Here is a 16,951-nt window from a genome sequence, read left to right on the forward strand (position 1 = left end):
GCTTCGGTGTTTCGTTTTCCATGAACCCCCCCCCCACCCCTTTCTTGTTAAAACAAAAAAAAACATCTTTTAGGCCAAGTCCGTTTTGCCTCATACTATTACTTTCCTCATACTTTTGTAATAAGCAAAAGTAAAGCAATAAGGAAAGTAAGAATATGACCGTACACAACTTCACACACTCATTAAAAATCTAAAGACAGTTGGCCTTTCAGTCTTTGCCTTGGGCAGGATCCAGTTAAGATGAGTCTAAGAACATGAGTCTAAGATTACACTTTGTGATCATTCAGGTTTAGCGATGTCCTACGGCATCATCTCCCTACAGGTCTGTCAACATTAGCTACAAAAATTCCCATCTTTCTTTCTTGTCTCTAATGCATAAACTGGTTAACTGGTATTTCATTACATCTATTAGGATGTTAATGACAATCAACAGCTAAAATTAACCAGCCCAGATTCAGGCCATCATCTCATAATAAATGGAGGAGGGATCACATAGGATTGCATGTCAAAATCTACATCTTCTGGACTTAATTAACGTTTTTACCCTTTTTCACAAGCCAAGAATTCAGACACGGAATCGCAAATTCTCATTCCATGTCTTGGCTTTCATCCATTCGATCAAACAAGCATCTGTTGTTTTTAATTCAAATTCCCAATTCACATTTGCGGCGCACCAAAAACAACAACAACAACAACAACAATGTCCTCACGGCTACCTTTAGTTTGAAATTTAGCATAATTTACTTAAAATTAACACATTAGCACACCGAGGCTAATGATGTACCATCGCTGCACTACTGTAATTAAGAAATATCAGTTGGTCAATAAGTTCATCAGAACAACTCCAGCGTCGAGTGCTGTGTAGACTTTACAGCAAAATCCAAGTTACGGCTAACATAATTTGGGCTAGTTGGAAACCCCATAACTTTGTTTGATGTCAGACAGCACCACATCCACTAATTGATTGCATTACGACATGTCGACTGTAACTTGGACACGATTCGTACAGTCATGAAAGCAAATGAAAGCTCAAAACGCCTTACCACAATTTTGATGAGATATGCAGAGAAACTTCACAACCGCTAGAGCAAGTGCTCCGCTAACAACTCGTCATCAATATGCGACTGGACCTGAAAGGACCCCATGGCCAAAAAAAAAGGCCTGAAAGAAAACAGTTTTCCGTGTTAACTCTGTTATAAACCCCCGGCTAATACCGGTTATTTAACAAGCTGCTGTGTAAAGTTTTATAATTTATTTCAGCGTTGTCTTGAACCACACTCATGTTCTGCACGTAAATGCAGAAGTTCAAGGATTGTTCAGTGGTTGAGACGCACAGAATTTTTTTTAAAATAGCTTTCACACCTACAAATGGGGATTCGAGGCAATTCAGTTATGTGACACGTATTTGCGTGTCACATAATTGAATTACCTTGTATAATTATCCGTGTACATAATTGTACACGTGTAACTGTCCGTCCATACACGGACACAAATTCACACGTGCTTAAAAGCGCAAAGCTGCAACGTGATAGTGAGGATTTTTTCTCCCGTTTTGATTTTGGAGAACGTTAAGATAACATTTTATTGCATATAGTGAACAGGGGTTGTTCAGTATACTCAATGGTCCACACAGTTTCACAATGGACATTGTCCGTTAACCAAATACAAGTTAGTGTCATTAAAAAAGGTTTGTGGAGACATAAGTATCATTGTGTAGTGGTTATGGGGATACACAATTCTCCTTATTGAGCTAGTAGGAACGTTAGTTTACAGCTGCTGTTTTCTCGGTTCGGGTTTGCAGTGACACACTTCCGCTGCGCGGGTTTTTGTTGTTGTTGTAATGGTGGAAGGAATAAATGGTGCACGTTGGGTAGCCGAAAGAGAAAGCTGTCACGACTCCTGCTTGAGCTCCTCTACACTGGTGACCCCGACGTTTGTCTCTTGGTAGTTATCAGAGACAATCTTTCGAACGAACATGGTTGACGAAATCAACGCGGTTTCTCTCAAATTGCCAGAGTTCTGGGAGTCATCGGCAACGACATGGTTCGCCCAGGCGGAAGCGCAGTTTGCTATCCGCAAAATAACAGATGACGCTACTAAATATTATTACGTGGTATCGGTGCTCGGGTGTTCGACTGCAACTAGAGTGGTGAGTCTCCTTACGGCGGCAGACAAATACAAGGGGCTCAAAGACCGCCTCTTGAAGATTTTTGAACTTTCCGACGCCGAGAGGGCCCACCGTCTCTTTTCTCTGCAAGGCTTGGGTGACAGCAGGCCATCCGAGCTCATGGACAAAATGCTGAATCTGCTGGGACCAGAGCACACACCTGATTTCCTCTTTGTCCAACTGTTTCTGCGACAACTGCCTGCTCAGGTGCGGACCGCTTTGGCTAACACCAGCATTACCCATTGCCGCAAGCTAGCTGAAGAAGCTGACAAGTTCTTCCTGGCCAGCCAACAGCAGCACTGCGCGTCCGCGCTCACCCCTGCCCACCCCTACACGCCACCACTTGGTGACTCAATGGTGGTCGCCGCGGCAACCCCCGGTCGGCGACAGGAGCCCGGCCTGTGCTTTTACCATGCAAAGTTCGGGGCCAGGGCGAAAAAGTGCAACTCCCCGTGCAATTTCAGCTCGTCGGGAAACGCCAAGGCCGGCGCTCACTAGTGGCCATGGGCGTCGGCGTGGAGGACAACAGGCTACTTTTCCTGCAAGACTCCATCTCGGGGCGGCGTTTCCTATGCGACACTTGGGCGCAGAGGAGTGTCGTACCTGCATCGAGTGTGGACGCCATGTCTGGCGCTCACGGCCCTCCCATGGAAGCTGCTAACGGCAGCTCTATCCGTACGTACGGCACGAGGCACATTGACATGTGTTTTAACGGACAGCGGTTCAGCTGGGATTTTGTCACTGCCGACGTGGCATTTCCCCTCCTCGGTGCGGATTTCCTTTGTGCTCATGGGCTGCTGGTGGACGTCAGGAATCGACGCCTGATTGACGCCGTCACCTTCGCTTCACACGCGTGTGCACTCAGCGATACAGGCTCCGTCAGGCTGTCCAGCATGCTCTCCAACGAGGACGTGTTTCTCCATCTTCTCTCTGAGTTCCCTGACCTCACTCAGCCCACATTCTCGTCATCTACGACCAAACATGGGGTTGAGCACCACATCGTCACCACTGGCCCGCCGGTGCACGCCCGAGCTCGGCGCCTCGACCCGACCAAGCTCTCTGTCGCCAAGGCGGAGTTTGAGAACATGGAGCGCCTCGGCATCATCCGTCGCTCCAGCAGCCCATGGGCTTCACCCTTCCACATAGTGCCTAAGCCTGGCGGTGGGTGGCGTCCATGTGGTGACTACCGTCGGCTCAATGACGCAACAACACCGGACCGCTGCCCGGTCCCTCACATCCAAGATTTCTCCGTCCACCTGACTGGGAAAGTGATCTTTTCCAAGGTGGACCTCGTCCGTGGATACCACCAGGTGCCGTCCATCCCGCTGATGTCCCCAAAACGGCTGTGACAACTCCGTTCGGACTGTTCGAGTTCCTGCGCATGCCGATTGGGCTCAAGATCGCCGCACAGTCCTTCCAACGCCTCATGGACTCAGTGTTGCGGGACCTGCCTTTCCTCTTTGTGTACTTGGATGCCATCCTGGTCGCTAGCACCTCCGTGTCCGAGCACTTGTCCCACCTCAGAGCCCTTTTCGAGAGGCTCAGCCTGCACGGGTTGATAGTTAACCCGGCCAAATGCCAATTTGGTCTGAGCACCATCGACTTCCTGGGCCACCGGGTCACCAAGGACGGGGCGGCACCCCTTTCATCTAAGGTGGAGGCCGTCGCAGACTTTCCACGCCCACACACGGCCCAGTCCCTCCGGGAGTTCATTGGCATGGTGTCCTTCTACCACCAGTTCATCCCCCCGGGCTGCCAATCTCCTCCGCCCCCTATATGAGGCTCTGAAGGGCACAGCCCCCAAACACGCCGTGGACTGGTCTGCAGAGAGGGACGAGGCTTTTAAGGATGTGAAGGCCGCCCTGGCTGATGCGGCGATGCTGGCACACCCTGTGTCTGTAGCGCCCATCGCCATCACGACAGATGCTTCGGACTACGCTGTCGGTGCGGTTTACGAGCAGTGGGTGAGCGGCGCGTGGCAGCCACTTGCCTTCTTCAGCCAGCAGTTGAACCTGAGAGAGCGCAAATACAACACCTTTGATCGTGAGCTGCTTGGCCTTTTCCTCGCTGTTAGGCACTTTCGTTTCCTACTGGCGGGCCGTCAGTTCACGGCTTTCGTCGATCACAAACCACTGCTGTTCGCGATGGCCAAGGTGGCAGAGCCGTGGTCAGCCCGCCAGCAGCGACAGTTGGCCTACATCTCAGAGTTTACCACCGACGTGAGGCATGTCGCTGGGAAGTCCAACCCAGTCGCCGACTGTCTCTTCCAGGCCATCGCTGGTGCCGCCCATTTGGGACTCGACTACAGCCAGATGGCGGCTGACCAGGCCGGCGACCCAGGAGTGCAGGCATGCAGGAACGCCGTCACAAGCCTGCAGTTGGAGGATGTGGCTTTCGACAACGCCATGCTCCTGTGCGACGTCTCTACGGGTCAGCCCCGACCCGTCGTTCCAACTGCTTGGAGGCGGCAGGTCTTCGATGCAGTCCTTGGGCTGTCTCACCCTGGCAGAAAGCCTTCACAGAGGTTGGTGGTGGCAAAGTTTGTTTGGCATGGACTCAAAAAGGATGTGAGGGACTGGGCTGACACCTGTGTGGAGTGCCAACGCTCCAAAGTGCTCCGGCACGTCAAGGCGCCCCTGATACCTTTCACGGTACTTGAGAGGAGGTTCGACCACGTGAATGTGGACCTGGTAGGTCCCCTCCCCCCACGTCCGTGGTTTCACATACCTGCTCACCATGGTTGACAGGACCACGCGATGGCCAGAGGCCGTCCCGCTTTCGTCCACGACAGCGCCTGAGGTTGCCCGAGCGTTCATCGGAACCTGAGTCGCCCGCTTTGGCACCCCATCTGACCTCTCCTCGGACAGAGGGCCGCAATTCACGTCAGCGCTCAGGGAGGAGATCGCCGCGGGTTTAGGGGTGAGGCTCCATCGCACCACAGCGTATCACCCTCAAGCGAATGGATTGGTCGAGAGGTTCCATCGCTCGATGAAGGCCGCATTGCGGGCTACCCTCAAGGACGACCGCTGGGTCGACATACTGCCTTGGGTCATGCTTGGGCTCACGACGGCCCCCAAGGAGGACCTCCAGTCCTCATTTGCCAAACTGGTCTACGGACAGCCACTTCGGGTCCCGGGGGATTTCCTTCCCACCGCCACAGCTCCCTTGTCCGCCAGCTGCCAACGGACTGCGCTGCAGGAGGAAGCCAGGGCTTTTGCACCGGTCCCCACTTCTCAGCATGGCGGCTCTCAGTCTTATGTCCCCACGGAGCTGCGGTCAGCGGAATATGTTTTCATCCGTCACGACGCGCACCGCGGTCCCCTGCAGCCACCCTACGACGGCCCATTTCGGGGACGGGACACTGGAGATAAGCACTTTGTGGTGGAGATTGGCAGCAGGCTGGAGCGGGTTTCTGTGGACCGCCTCAAGCCTGCTCACCTGGACTTAGACCGCCCTGTTGGTCTGGCCCTGCCCCCCTCCCCTGGCGAGCTGCCCCCTGCTTCCCCAGCCCCTCCCTTTCCCCGGTCCAGCTGTGAGGACTCTGCTGCTTTGCCTGCGGTTAACCAGCCCCCAGCTCCTGTTCAGCGGAGCCGTTGGGGCAGAGAGATCCGCCCCCCTCGCCACACTGACTTTTCGTATTAAGGCGAATTCTGGGGGGACGTGTGTAGCGGTTATGGGGATACATAATTCCCCTTGTTGAGCTGGTAGGAATGTTGCTTTACAGCTGCTGTTTTCTCGGTTCGTGTTTACAGTGATACACTTCCGCTGCGCAGGTTTTTGTTGTTGTTGTAATGGTGGAAGGAATAAATGGTGCATGTTGTGTAGCCGAAAGAGAAAGTTGTCACGACTCCTGCTTGAGCTCCTCTACAATTGAATGTTTATGTGTCTGGAGTATGTTCTCTGGTGTGCAGCAAAGTAGACTGTCGCGGTGTTTGCATCTGAGGGGATATAGAGGTCAGGTTCTTTAGAAGTCATCTTGGCGAGAAATTGTCCCATGGCTCGACTAGGGTTAATACTGTTAGGGTTAATACTCCTGCCTGTGCACTTGACCAATGCAATGGAAAGAAGAGGTGGAGTTAGTCCCTGGGTGCTGCAACTGCCCGCTACTCCTATACAACACGATGAGTTAAATGCAGAGAACAAATGTCATTGTAACAATACAATTCGTTTTAAGAATACAATAACAAAATAAAGCGACTTTCTTTCTTCTTTAGTCCTAGCCCTGATGTTCTGGAGCTCACCAGAGGAAAGTACCCTATGCTGGAGGGGCAATATTTATGTTTTACTTTTTGTCCTTTGAATACCATAGTTTGTGGCAGCCGTGTGTGTGTGTGTGTGTGTGTGTGTGTGTGTGTGTGTGTGTGTGTGCGTGCGTGCGTGTGTGTCGCACAAAGTGATGTGGTGTGTCTAGTGCAGTAGTTAGAGGAAAGATGCATGTTTGCTTACCGCCTGCTTTTCTAACCTCTAGCTTAAATGGTAAATTGACTGCATTTATATAGCGCTTTTCTAGCCTACCAACCACTCAAAGTGCTTTACAATGTATGCCTCACATTCACCCATTCACACACACATTCATACACTGATTACACTAATGGTGGAGGCTGCCATGCAAGGCACCAACCTGCTCATCAGGAGCAGTTAGGGGTTCAGTGTCTTGCTCAAGGACACTTCAGCACGCTCTCTTCAGGAGATGGGTATCGAACCAGCGACCTTCTGATTACTAGACAACCCGCTCTACCTCCTGAGCCATGCTGCCTCCTACAGCTTGCTGCCGCTGGCCAGCCCTTGTGGTGAACAAGGAAGCAGCCTAGTGTGTAAGCATTCCCCCTCCAGTACATAGCCTCTCCTTCACCAAGACCTCTGCCAGGTGTCCTTGTGGCCACACATGGTAACTGGGCACCCCTCAGCCTCAGGCAAATTTGGTAGGGAATCTCGGAGCTGCAGTGGTCCCCAGAGGCTGTTCATGGCCAACTACTGCCCTGCTGCCTTGTGGGAAGTCTATTGAGACAAAGACTAGGGGAGCACAGTCCGAGAAAAAAGTAACGTGTTTGGTGGCACACATTAGGCAGTTCTTCGACAGTCTGGAGTTTCCAGTAGCCTCCTGCAGTCATGATGGGTGACTGGTCTTCCTGGGTCTAAGCCCTTGCCACCAGGACCAACCTGTAATGCTAAAGACAGTGCTACTGAGCACTGTGCACCCCCTGTGGCACTGTAAAAACCTCATTGGGTAGGCCTTCACCTCTGACCATGGGGTACAATATCCGGCCTTATATCCGGTTGAAGCTTGGTTGCATTGGGGTGTCTGGCAACGGGAGCAGGGTAGAATTGGCATGGGAGCTCCTAGTCAGAGCCCTGCACATCAACGGCATGGGTAGCAGCTGAGATTGAGTGGCAGCTGCTTTCGGCAGACCCCTGTGTGACTGAGCAGCCCTATTAAGGGACCACACTGCTCACCCCCATTTGGGGAGGGGCCTAAAAAAGGTGGCCTAAAAATTGTCCACTCAACCTATCTCCTGGGTAGGTTACCATGCCTACCGCGAAACCCATCCTGCAGTAAAAACAAGAAAATGATCCTGTTCAAACTGTCAACATGGAATGTTAGGACTCTCCTTGATAATGATGGCAACAGGCCACATTGAAGGACTGCGTTGATTGCTGAGTAGCTGAGATGTGGAAATCGCTGCTCTCAGCGAAACCAAGCTCCTGGGTGAAGGCTCCCTGAGAGAGGAAGGAGGGCACATCTTTTTCTGGAGAGGCTATCCCTCTGACGGACAACATCAGCATGGTGTTGGACTGGCAATTAAGAACAGAATTATATCCAGCCTCACTGAAACACCCACTGGACTAAGTGAGAGGCTAATTACCCTCTGTATCCCCCTAGCAAAAGCATGCCATGCCACTCTGTTAAGTGCATATGCACCACTACACCACTATCTAACAACACGACACTTAAAAAATCGAATTATTGCGTTAGTCCGACTAAAACCGGACTTTTAAAATGCATGTAAACATGTTAGCTCGACTGAAATCGAAGTTGTAATAATCGGACTAACACACCGAGATAATGCGATTGGAAGTCGATTTACTTCTGCATGTATACACCTTAGTCGGACTGGAGCTGGTTGAGGCGATCTGCGCACGCGCTAACTTTCCGCGCGCCAAGTCTGACCCGGAATTCGAACAGCGTAAACAGAAGAAGAGGGGGGACACAAGAAGAGGAAGCCAGAAACTGCAAAGGAGTGCCCTACTTGGCTTGCTACCACCGCGACCTGACCCCGGAGAAGCAGCTGATGATTAGATGAAATGAAAAGAGATATGTTTTAGCACCTTGAACCCTGTGACTTAGTAGTTCATGAAACTAACACAGTGTGGTTTATATCTCCCAGACTGATTTAAGGCCAGCACTGATTGACTGGGCCAGATTCTTTTGTGATTACAATGTGATGTGGATACTACGCTTTGTAGATGTCTGTGAATGTTCTCATTCATCCAGGTCATAGTTATCCAAAGGAATTGAATCAAGTGCAACTGGACTTGGTTATATATCCGTGAAGACGTTTCGCCTCTCATTGCACTTGATTCAGTTCCTTTGGATACGCTTTGTAGAATTGTTGTTGCTTAGGGGGGTGCAGTTACCATTAGTGCTGTCAGGAGTTTAATGGTCAGATGGGTAAAATGTTTTCTACAAAGTAACAAGTAAACATTCCACAGGTTGTGTGGTGGTACTAAGAAAGATCTCAAGCATTTGAGCTGGAAGAGACCAAACGTTGTCTGTTTACAACTTTTAGGACCCATGCAGTGATGCAAAGGAAATTAATGGTTGTCCTTTTCATAACTGATAGGCACTATGTGTTTCCAAAGAAACTGAAGCTTTCCAGTCTGCAACCAACTCTGGCTCTGCTGACACTAATGAATAAGTCCTTAATCATGCATAACTCTGACAGTACTCTAGCCTTCACTGTTTGGGCTATGTCAATCTAATTGGTAATGACTGAAATACATTACTGTTGCCAAAGTGACTGTGAGCCACAGCCCTTATCATCAATAATGTGAGTAAGTACATAAGGGTTAAAGCTTTTTAAGTTACTGAAAAATCCAAAATATTCCTCCTAAATCAAAAATTGTTAAAAAAACAAAATATTATCTGAAAATGTTCCTTAAATGTAGTACTTGATAAATGTACATAGTTAGAAATTCCTCATCAACCCTTGGATAGAAAATCTATGAGTGAACTTTTACTAGAGAAAAAAAAACATTTCATTTTCTTTTGTTTTGTGTTTTTGTTTGTTTTTTTTTTAAATTCAAAAATATAATTGATATGATTTCCTCGTATATTTTCCACAAAAAATGTCCTTGATGTCAGAGGATGAGATGTGGACCCTGGTCTACAGACTAATCTTGTTTGACATCCACATTGTGCAGATGACCAGAACTCTGAATCACCCTGAATAGCCTTGAATAAGTCGTGGCATTGAAAGCTGGCTATTGCGTTTCAGTGCAGATGAGCGCAGGATTTGTGTGTTGGAACCTTGAACCTTTTCTTTTTCTGCCTTGCGCAATTCAAAAGTGAGTTTCACATGGGTGTGGCATGCAAGATTGGACAAGTTTCCGCCCACATATTCTGCGTATTTGATTGTTATCATTACCTCTGAGTCATAAGTGACGTATTGCATAGATACCTGTGCTTGACCTGAAATCTCAAGTTGTATTCAAGAGCTGTGCTCGTGTTTTAACACATCAGTTCCTGAAGGATTCCAAAAAATCTATGTTATTATTCACGTCTCTATTCTACATAGAACCTGGGTTATTATGAGTTAATTATAAAATGTAGACATACTCACATACACCAGACAATCAAGATGATTGTTTTGTCTAAATCAATCTTGTGGTGGGGAACATCATAGAAGATATAGAAATAAAACGTTGATGAGAGATGGTGTGATGCTTTCATTGGAGCCATACAATGTTATTCTATTTATTCAAGTGTGTGTGTGTGTGGGGGGGGGGTCTTTTAAAGGCCTGGGGGACATTCCTAATCTTGAAAACTGAGGAACAACGTTTGCTCAAAACATCACTCTGTTTAATAAAGTTACCATTGAGAGCTATTGTAGCAAGGCTCTTTTTTCATTACGTTGTGAATGCCACCTCGACTGTTCGAAGGATGATGATAATGATCTTTTTTCATGTTTCCCTATAATCCTAGTCTTTTGCCTAACAGCTTGCCACAGTATTTTACAGTGCCAGACCTATTGACTTTGAAGTCACTTGTTAGGTGAGATTTGTCAGATGTCGCAGAGGTCTTGCCATACAACTACTGGCTGCTGCGCTACAGTGAAATTAATATGGACTGTTGTGTGTGTTTCCTGTGTCTGAAAGCTTCTTTTAGCCTTCCCATTGATGGGGAATAGAAAAGTCAATAAATGATGAGAACATTGCCCCAGCCCCTTTAATGACCAAAGGGCAGAACAGCCTTTGTTTTTGTTTTTGTTTTTTAATTTGCATGTTGACTGATGTATAACCTTTGTGTGGATATCGTGAGTAGCTCTGAGTGTCTGAGGGGGAAAAAAGCAAATGCTGCAAAAGACAGGTGTGTGAGAAAATCTTTGGGAAGGAGGGTGTGTGGGCAGGTGTGCCAGCCCCCTTGCATGTGTCACCAACCATTGTTGCGCTGATGTGACTCCTACTACGTACCACTATAAAAACTGCGGTAAAGATTTCCCCCGTCCAAGCACAACATTGTTCACAGTCTTTGAATCACAGAGCAGCGGAGTTATCGTCATGAATCCTCATTTGATCCCTCCATCACCAGTTTCTTGGCTCAACATGAGGACCCTTCTTCTTGGGGTTATTTTCGGACTTCTGACCCAGGTTCAGTCATTACCTGTTGATGGTAAGTGACAGTAGTCTTCTTCATTCCTTTTCTTTCTCTCCTTCCTCTCTCTTTTGCTCTTTCGCTCTTTCTCTCCATTGCTCCATCTCTGTCTCTGTCTTTGTCTCTCTCTCTCTCTCTCTCTCTCTCTCTCTCTCTCTCTCTCTCTCTCTCTCTCTCTCTCTCTCTCTCTCTCTCTCTCTCTCTCTCTTTCTCTCTCTATCTATCTATCTATCTATCTATCTATCTATCTATCTATCTATCTATCTATCTATCTATCTATCTATCTATCTATCTATCTATCTATCTATCTATCTATCTATCTATCTATCTATCTATCTATCTATCTATCTATCTATCTAGGTGTTTTGTTTCTTTTTTATTTTCAAATTCAATAAAATAAATGTGATGATTCGTTGCTTACTGGGGACTCTTCTTTCATTTGCTGATGTTCCATACAAAGGAATGTAGTCTTGGTCAGTAAAATATCTATCTGCCACTGAAATGTTGATGACTACTGAAATCATTTGATGAAAGGTTTAGTCATTGATTTTTGCAGACAGTGTTGTCGACATCCAGAAACTCATCTACATAGGCTTCTGGAATTTAAGTTATTCCCAGCCTGTCCTTTAACTTAACCCATGAGCCAGCACTTCTCTCCGCCTCACCTAAGATACTCCTTATGTTTCAGGCCCGACTCGTGGCCTCAACTCTGTCTTGAAGGATTCCCGAGTACTGTTACATTTTTGGTGCACAGATTTCATTGACCCTCCTAGATGCACACAGAAGCCTTTGTAGAAATTTGCTGAGCTTCTCCAGGAGGTGCATTAATGCGTATATCCTGACTAAGGTGAAACAGGGGATCAGTGGGGATCCTGTTGTACAAGTATAAAGACACAGTAGCTTCATAGTGATCACCAGTAGTGAACATGACTGGAAAGAAAGGCATGCCGTGTGGTCCTGAAGCGATTCGGATTTCAATATATTAACTTTCCTTAACCCCTCATGAATATCTTCAGTTCTTATGCAGTACAGCACAAAGAGAAAATGCAAATGGTTCTGCTAACCTCCAAGAGAAAGAAATGAGAAAATTCACACATCATGGTATAAAAGCATCTGCTAAATGAAATTGTAACATTGTATGAAAAAAAAACTTTTTGGAAGAATTGCCTCACTAAAGATACGGAAAAAACTGGTCTTCAAATGCAAGGGTGATAATGATATGATGATCAATGATTTAATTTTTGCAAAACCAAAAAAAACAAAACAATCTCCACTGGTGAGGAGGTTGTCTGATAAACACACTTTTACCTTTTTTGTACCTTACTTCCTCTTTCAAGATCAACAGCTTGGTGCCATGACACCCATATATCTGAGCAGATAGACAGAACTGAACAGTCATGGTTTACTCATTTAGGGTGTGTCAAAAACTGTGTGGTATGCTTTGATGAAAAAGAATAATTTGATGAAGCCGCCTCGGTTTTGTTAACACAAGCTCAGACACAAACTATTAGTCACTTAAGTTAATCATTACTCACCCTGTCTCTTAACCACACCTCATCAAAAGCCTCATCGGACCACAGTCAAGTTCACACATGACATTTTGGAAGATGTTTGTAAACTCACTCGGGTGTTCTGTTATTCTAAGACTTCAAAGCTCAGTGAATTTCCTCCTGTGTCAGGTCAGGGCATGCCACTTAAAGGAGTGTCACTTTTAATGATCTTTGAATCTCTTTTTTTTCCCTTTATCTTAGAGGTGACCCGAATACCTGCCAATACTGAGGATGACTTTCTCCGAGAGGCCATAACAGATGGTTTTATCATGGAGCACTCGTATTTACCTTCAATCACAACTGAATTATCCAAAAGTAACAATACTGTACCGCTATCAGACACCATACACAAGCTCACTGCTATGTCTGCAGAGGGTACTACCATTAGTTTTGCCTCCAGTGAACCTGATACAACAGAGGCCAGTGGATTTCTAGAGGGCAGTGGGGATCTCTATCCAAATCCAAGTGTCTGGCCTACACAGAGCTCAACATCCACCTCATTCCTGACAGATGGAGATGTGTTCATTTCAAATGTGGACTCCACCCAAAGCACTCACTCTGGCTTTAGCCCTACATCGACACGGGGTATTGAGGAAGGTCATCCACTCGTTGAGGAAACAACGCAAACTGTGCATGTATCGAGCTTAGCCCCTAGCCAGAACGTTGTCTCACAACACACCGAGCCTGTTGTCTTCTCACATGACTCAAGCCTGACCACCATGAGCCTGAGCTCAGCTTTTCCTGCCACCCCCAGTCACAGCCCCATTTCAGAGGGTGTACAAGAAGGGAGCTTTGCCCTTGGCTCTGACACAAGTGCTAGTACTACCTCCAGTCCAACGCTTAGCACCAGCCCAACTTCTAGTGCAGATAACCACAGCACCACAAAGCCTGGCACCACTTTGCCCTCATCCACAGCTGCTGTTGCCACTAAAACATTTCAAAGCATCTTCACGGAAGAGGAAGGGTCAAGTTTAGGACTATCAGATGTACCAATGGTGGCAGCTCCCACTGAAGAGGAGGAGCAAACACTGACCCCTAAACTATTGGAAAATGAACAGATAAAGGTGTATCATGGAACTGATGGTAAATATTTAAGACTCATCCTAATGATTATTCCTAATGTTGTAATCATATAATTTTAACATTGATTTACTCTTTGTGAGAGAATATTTTTTGCTTACTCACTGTTCTCTGTTTTCTTCTTTAAAGAGGCTTCTCAAAAAAAATATAGGCATGCTCACACAGACAAGGAACATAGACACAGCACACCAAGTGAGTCAAAAAACAAGGAATTTCTGTGGGGCTGACAGCCTTTTTTTCAACATCTGGTTAAAAAAAGTTTTACACAATCAAGCATTAATAGTTTTAGAGAGCCCGAAATTGGATGTAGCTAATTCTACCTATTTTCATATCCCCAGGTTGGATGATCATCCTTGGTTTTGTTGTCGGTTTGGCAGCAATGGTATTAGTCTGCATTGCCATCGCTACCAGAGACAAGTGAGATTTTATTTGCTGACCATATACAAAATAAAATACTCGTGTTAAATCTGAAACTGCTTTTGAAGCATGTATTCTCCTGACCTTTCATCTTTATCATGTTCACCATCACACATTTCTTAGGTGGTATGGACCAAGCCAAGACTCCAGAAAAGAGGATACCAAGGACAGTTCCAGCAGCCAGAAAAGGGAGATGGAGATGGAGACTTTCCTGCGTCAGGAAAGGCCCACAGAGAACAAACATGGAGATGAGTACACTATCATCCCTCTGAATGAGCTTCCAGAGAAAGAGCCATTGCCTTGAGACAAATCCTGAGCAAAGAGAGGCTTGACACTCATCATTGGATGAGTGTGTTTTGATCGGATGAATGTGTTCAGAGGAACAGAACTGCTTAGCCTGTCGAACGACAGGCTTCATTGGTTCCTCAGGTTTCTCAGGGCTCCAAGCCCAGCCAGCATAAGAGTAGTAGACCGTTTGTTGTTCCTAACTTTTACTTTGAAACTTTCAAAGATATCTACAGTATGTATTTACTATGTATTTATTGATGTATTTCCTTGTAAACATTTTCCGGCAATGTAATGTTGAAAAACTGTCATGTAAGAACCACGAATCACATTTAACTGAAATGCACTTGAAATGTCTTTGCACTGTTTCGTTTCCCACTGTTACACTGTAAATAAAGCAAAAATGTAACATTTGTATCTTAACATGCCATCAGCCTGCATTGTAATTTAGAAATTTTTATATGCAATTATTTTTTAGCTGTCTTTAGTTGTTTTCAGCAACATGTCTTGAATGTAATTTCCTGATTATCACCACAATACAGCTGATTAAGATGTGTGAAACGCTGGGCTTAGAAACATTTAATACAGTTATAATCATGACTGTGTCATATCTGCCCATTTGACAAATAATCACAAAGGCACCTCGTCAATGCACATTTATTTGTTTCCATTAGTATTTACACACAGGTATTGAAATGTTTCCACACTTTTAGTCCATTTGTCTGACAGATATTGTTGTTTATTTTAGGGCTTATTTAACCATACATGACCCTGTTCAGTCCCACTCGCATTCACACACGCAACATCAAAGGACATATAGAGCAACAATTAATTTTAATGAAGGTGTCAAACAAGATTAATATTAAAGTTCTGGACCGATATGTGTATTGAATCAAAAAGAGAGATAGAAAATAAATGCTTTATTATCTAAATATACATTTTGACATATATATTCATACAAAAATCTATAATCCTTGTTTATCCTGGTCTGATAACTAAGAATATATTTTTATTTACAGCAAGGGTCTAGGACAAAATATGACCCAAAAAAAAACGAGGAGATAGAAATAATTGTGAATGAAAAGAGGGTCGTATCAGCTCAGGAGGTGATGATAATCACAGATGATGGAACATTTGGAAGAGGCAGAGTTGAGATAAAAAGTGGCTTGCTAGATGTAGCCACCACACCAATGCCCACAAACTTGCATTAATTACACTGAGAATTCATTCACTTATAACCATGCAAAATAACCAAAGTAAGAAGTCACAGCATTCACTTCACTCACTATCAAACAAGTGAAAAGCATTTGGACTTTTATGTATCCTCTCTGCAGAAAATTTGGACACTGTTCTGTGCTGGTGAAAGTACAGCGTCTCTCTCTCTCTCTCTCTCTCTCTCTCTCTCTCTCTCTCTCTCTCTCTCTCTCTCTCTCTCTCTCTCTCTCTCTCTCTCTCTCTCTCTCTCTCTCTCTCTCCAGACCAAAGTTACTGTCTGTAATATTTTAGAGACAACTAGCAGGATCACTACCAATAGAAGGACAATCAGTATTGTTCTATTTACAATTTTGTTATATGGTGATTTTTTTCATAGAAACTTTTTAACAAAAAAGTGATTTCAATTCACAAAAAAGTACTATACACTTGAATCATACACTTGTACTAGATAAAATATAAAGACAAAGTGCAAGGAGGCACTTTAAACATGAAGATATAAGCTGGTGCAAAAAGAAAAAAAAATGATCATCCAGTTGTTTCAGCTAAATTAGAAACGAAGTTGCTATATACAACTCAAAGACCTGCAAAGATTCGACAAATATCCAATGACCATCTTGTTTCGGCATCAGATTTGTTCAGGTCCAGGAGGCAGAATTTAGTGTGAACTACCAAACAGACATGCCAATACATGAATAATCCTAGACTCATCCGCAATTTTCTTTAATTTTCTTTATATTAATGTGTTGAAACCAAGTACAGTTACAGCAAAAGCCAAAGAAGATTTCATAAGGAAGGCCCAGCCTTCCTCACCATAAGTGTATAATAAAGCTGGCTGGTGGAGAGAGAACCAAACCTTTTATACTCATCTAATCCAACGTCAGTCCTAAAAGTCTAATGAAATGGATAGACTTAATTTTATCCAGCAATGTCATTATCATCATACTGACTGCACTTTGCAGTTGACATCTTCAAGGCAAGGTTGTCATTTAGCAAAGGAATAAACAGTTTGAGACAAAACACAGAGCAATGCACAGGCCCACAGAGTTAGAGAGAAAACCCTTCATTCTCTCTTTACATCGTCATCATTTTTCTTTTTCTTTCCCTTTATCTTCTTCCGTCTCTCTCTCGCTGACCCTTTGTTAAACACACAGACATGGATACACACACATGCAAAACCACACACACACACACACACACACACACACACACATATATATATATATATATATATATATATATATATATATGTGTATATATACACATACACACACACATACATTCCAACGCTCAACACACATTTTGCCAGCAAACAAAACTCAGTTACACACATGATCAATAGTTATAAAGTAAAAACAGAATCCTGAT

The 16,951-nt window shown here is 45.2% G+C and overlaps 2 protein-coding genes across 3 annotated transcripts in view; one reads left to right on the plus strand and one right to left on the minus strand.

Moving 5' to 3' along the window:
• Positions 1-1,109, minus strand: part of apip (APAF1 interacting protein) — a 34,728-nt gene extending 33,619 nt beyond the window's left edge. For both annotated transcript variants that reach the window (XM_056278628.1, XM_056278627.1), the window contains exon 1: positions 1,044-1,109. The gene's annotated coding sequence lies outside the window, so the exon portion shown is untranslated. The remainder of the gene's footprint in view (positions 1-1,043) is intronic.
• A 9,811-nt stretch (positions 1,110-10,920) lies between these two features.
• LOC130111145 (mucin-2-like) lies at positions 10,921-14,805 on the plus strand. The gene is made up of 5 exons (XM_056278194.1): positions 10,921-11,057; positions 12,791-13,672; positions 13,799-13,861; positions 14,008-14,086; positions 14,210-14,805. Exons 1-5 carry the CDS (start codon positions 10,946-10,948, stop codon positions 14,388-14,390), a joined length of 1,317 nt encoding a protein of 438 aa, XP_056134169.1. The 5' UTR covers positions 10,921-10,945; the 3' UTR covers positions 14,391-14,805.
• The last annotated feature ends 2,146 nt before the right edge of the window (positions 14,806-16,951 follow it).

This window comes from Lampris incognitus, chromosome 4, assembly GCF_029633865.1.
Source record: "Lampris incognitus isolate fLamInc1 chromosome 4, fLamInc1.hap2, whole genome shotgun sequence".
Taxonomy (NCBI): domain Eukaryota; kingdom Metazoa; phylum Chordata; class Actinopteri; order Lampriformes; family Lampridae; genus Lampris; species Lampris incognitus.

What these genes read in the sequence shown, in the direction of transcription:
- LOC130111145 (XM_056278194.1), top strand. Translation starts at nt 10,946, where the DNA reads ATGAATCCTCATTTGATCCCTCCATCACCAGTTTCTTGGCTCAACATG. An exon ending in GGTGTATCATGGAACTGATG is followed by an intron (nt 13,673 to 13,798) that starts GTAAATATTTAA and finishes TCTTCTTTAAAG; the next exon opens with AGGCTTCTCAAAAAAAATAT. An exon ending in GCCATCGCTACCAGAGACAA is followed by an intron (nt 14,087 to 14,209) that starts GTGAGATTTTAT and finishes CACATTTCTTAG; the next exon opens with GTGGTATGGACCAAGCCAAG.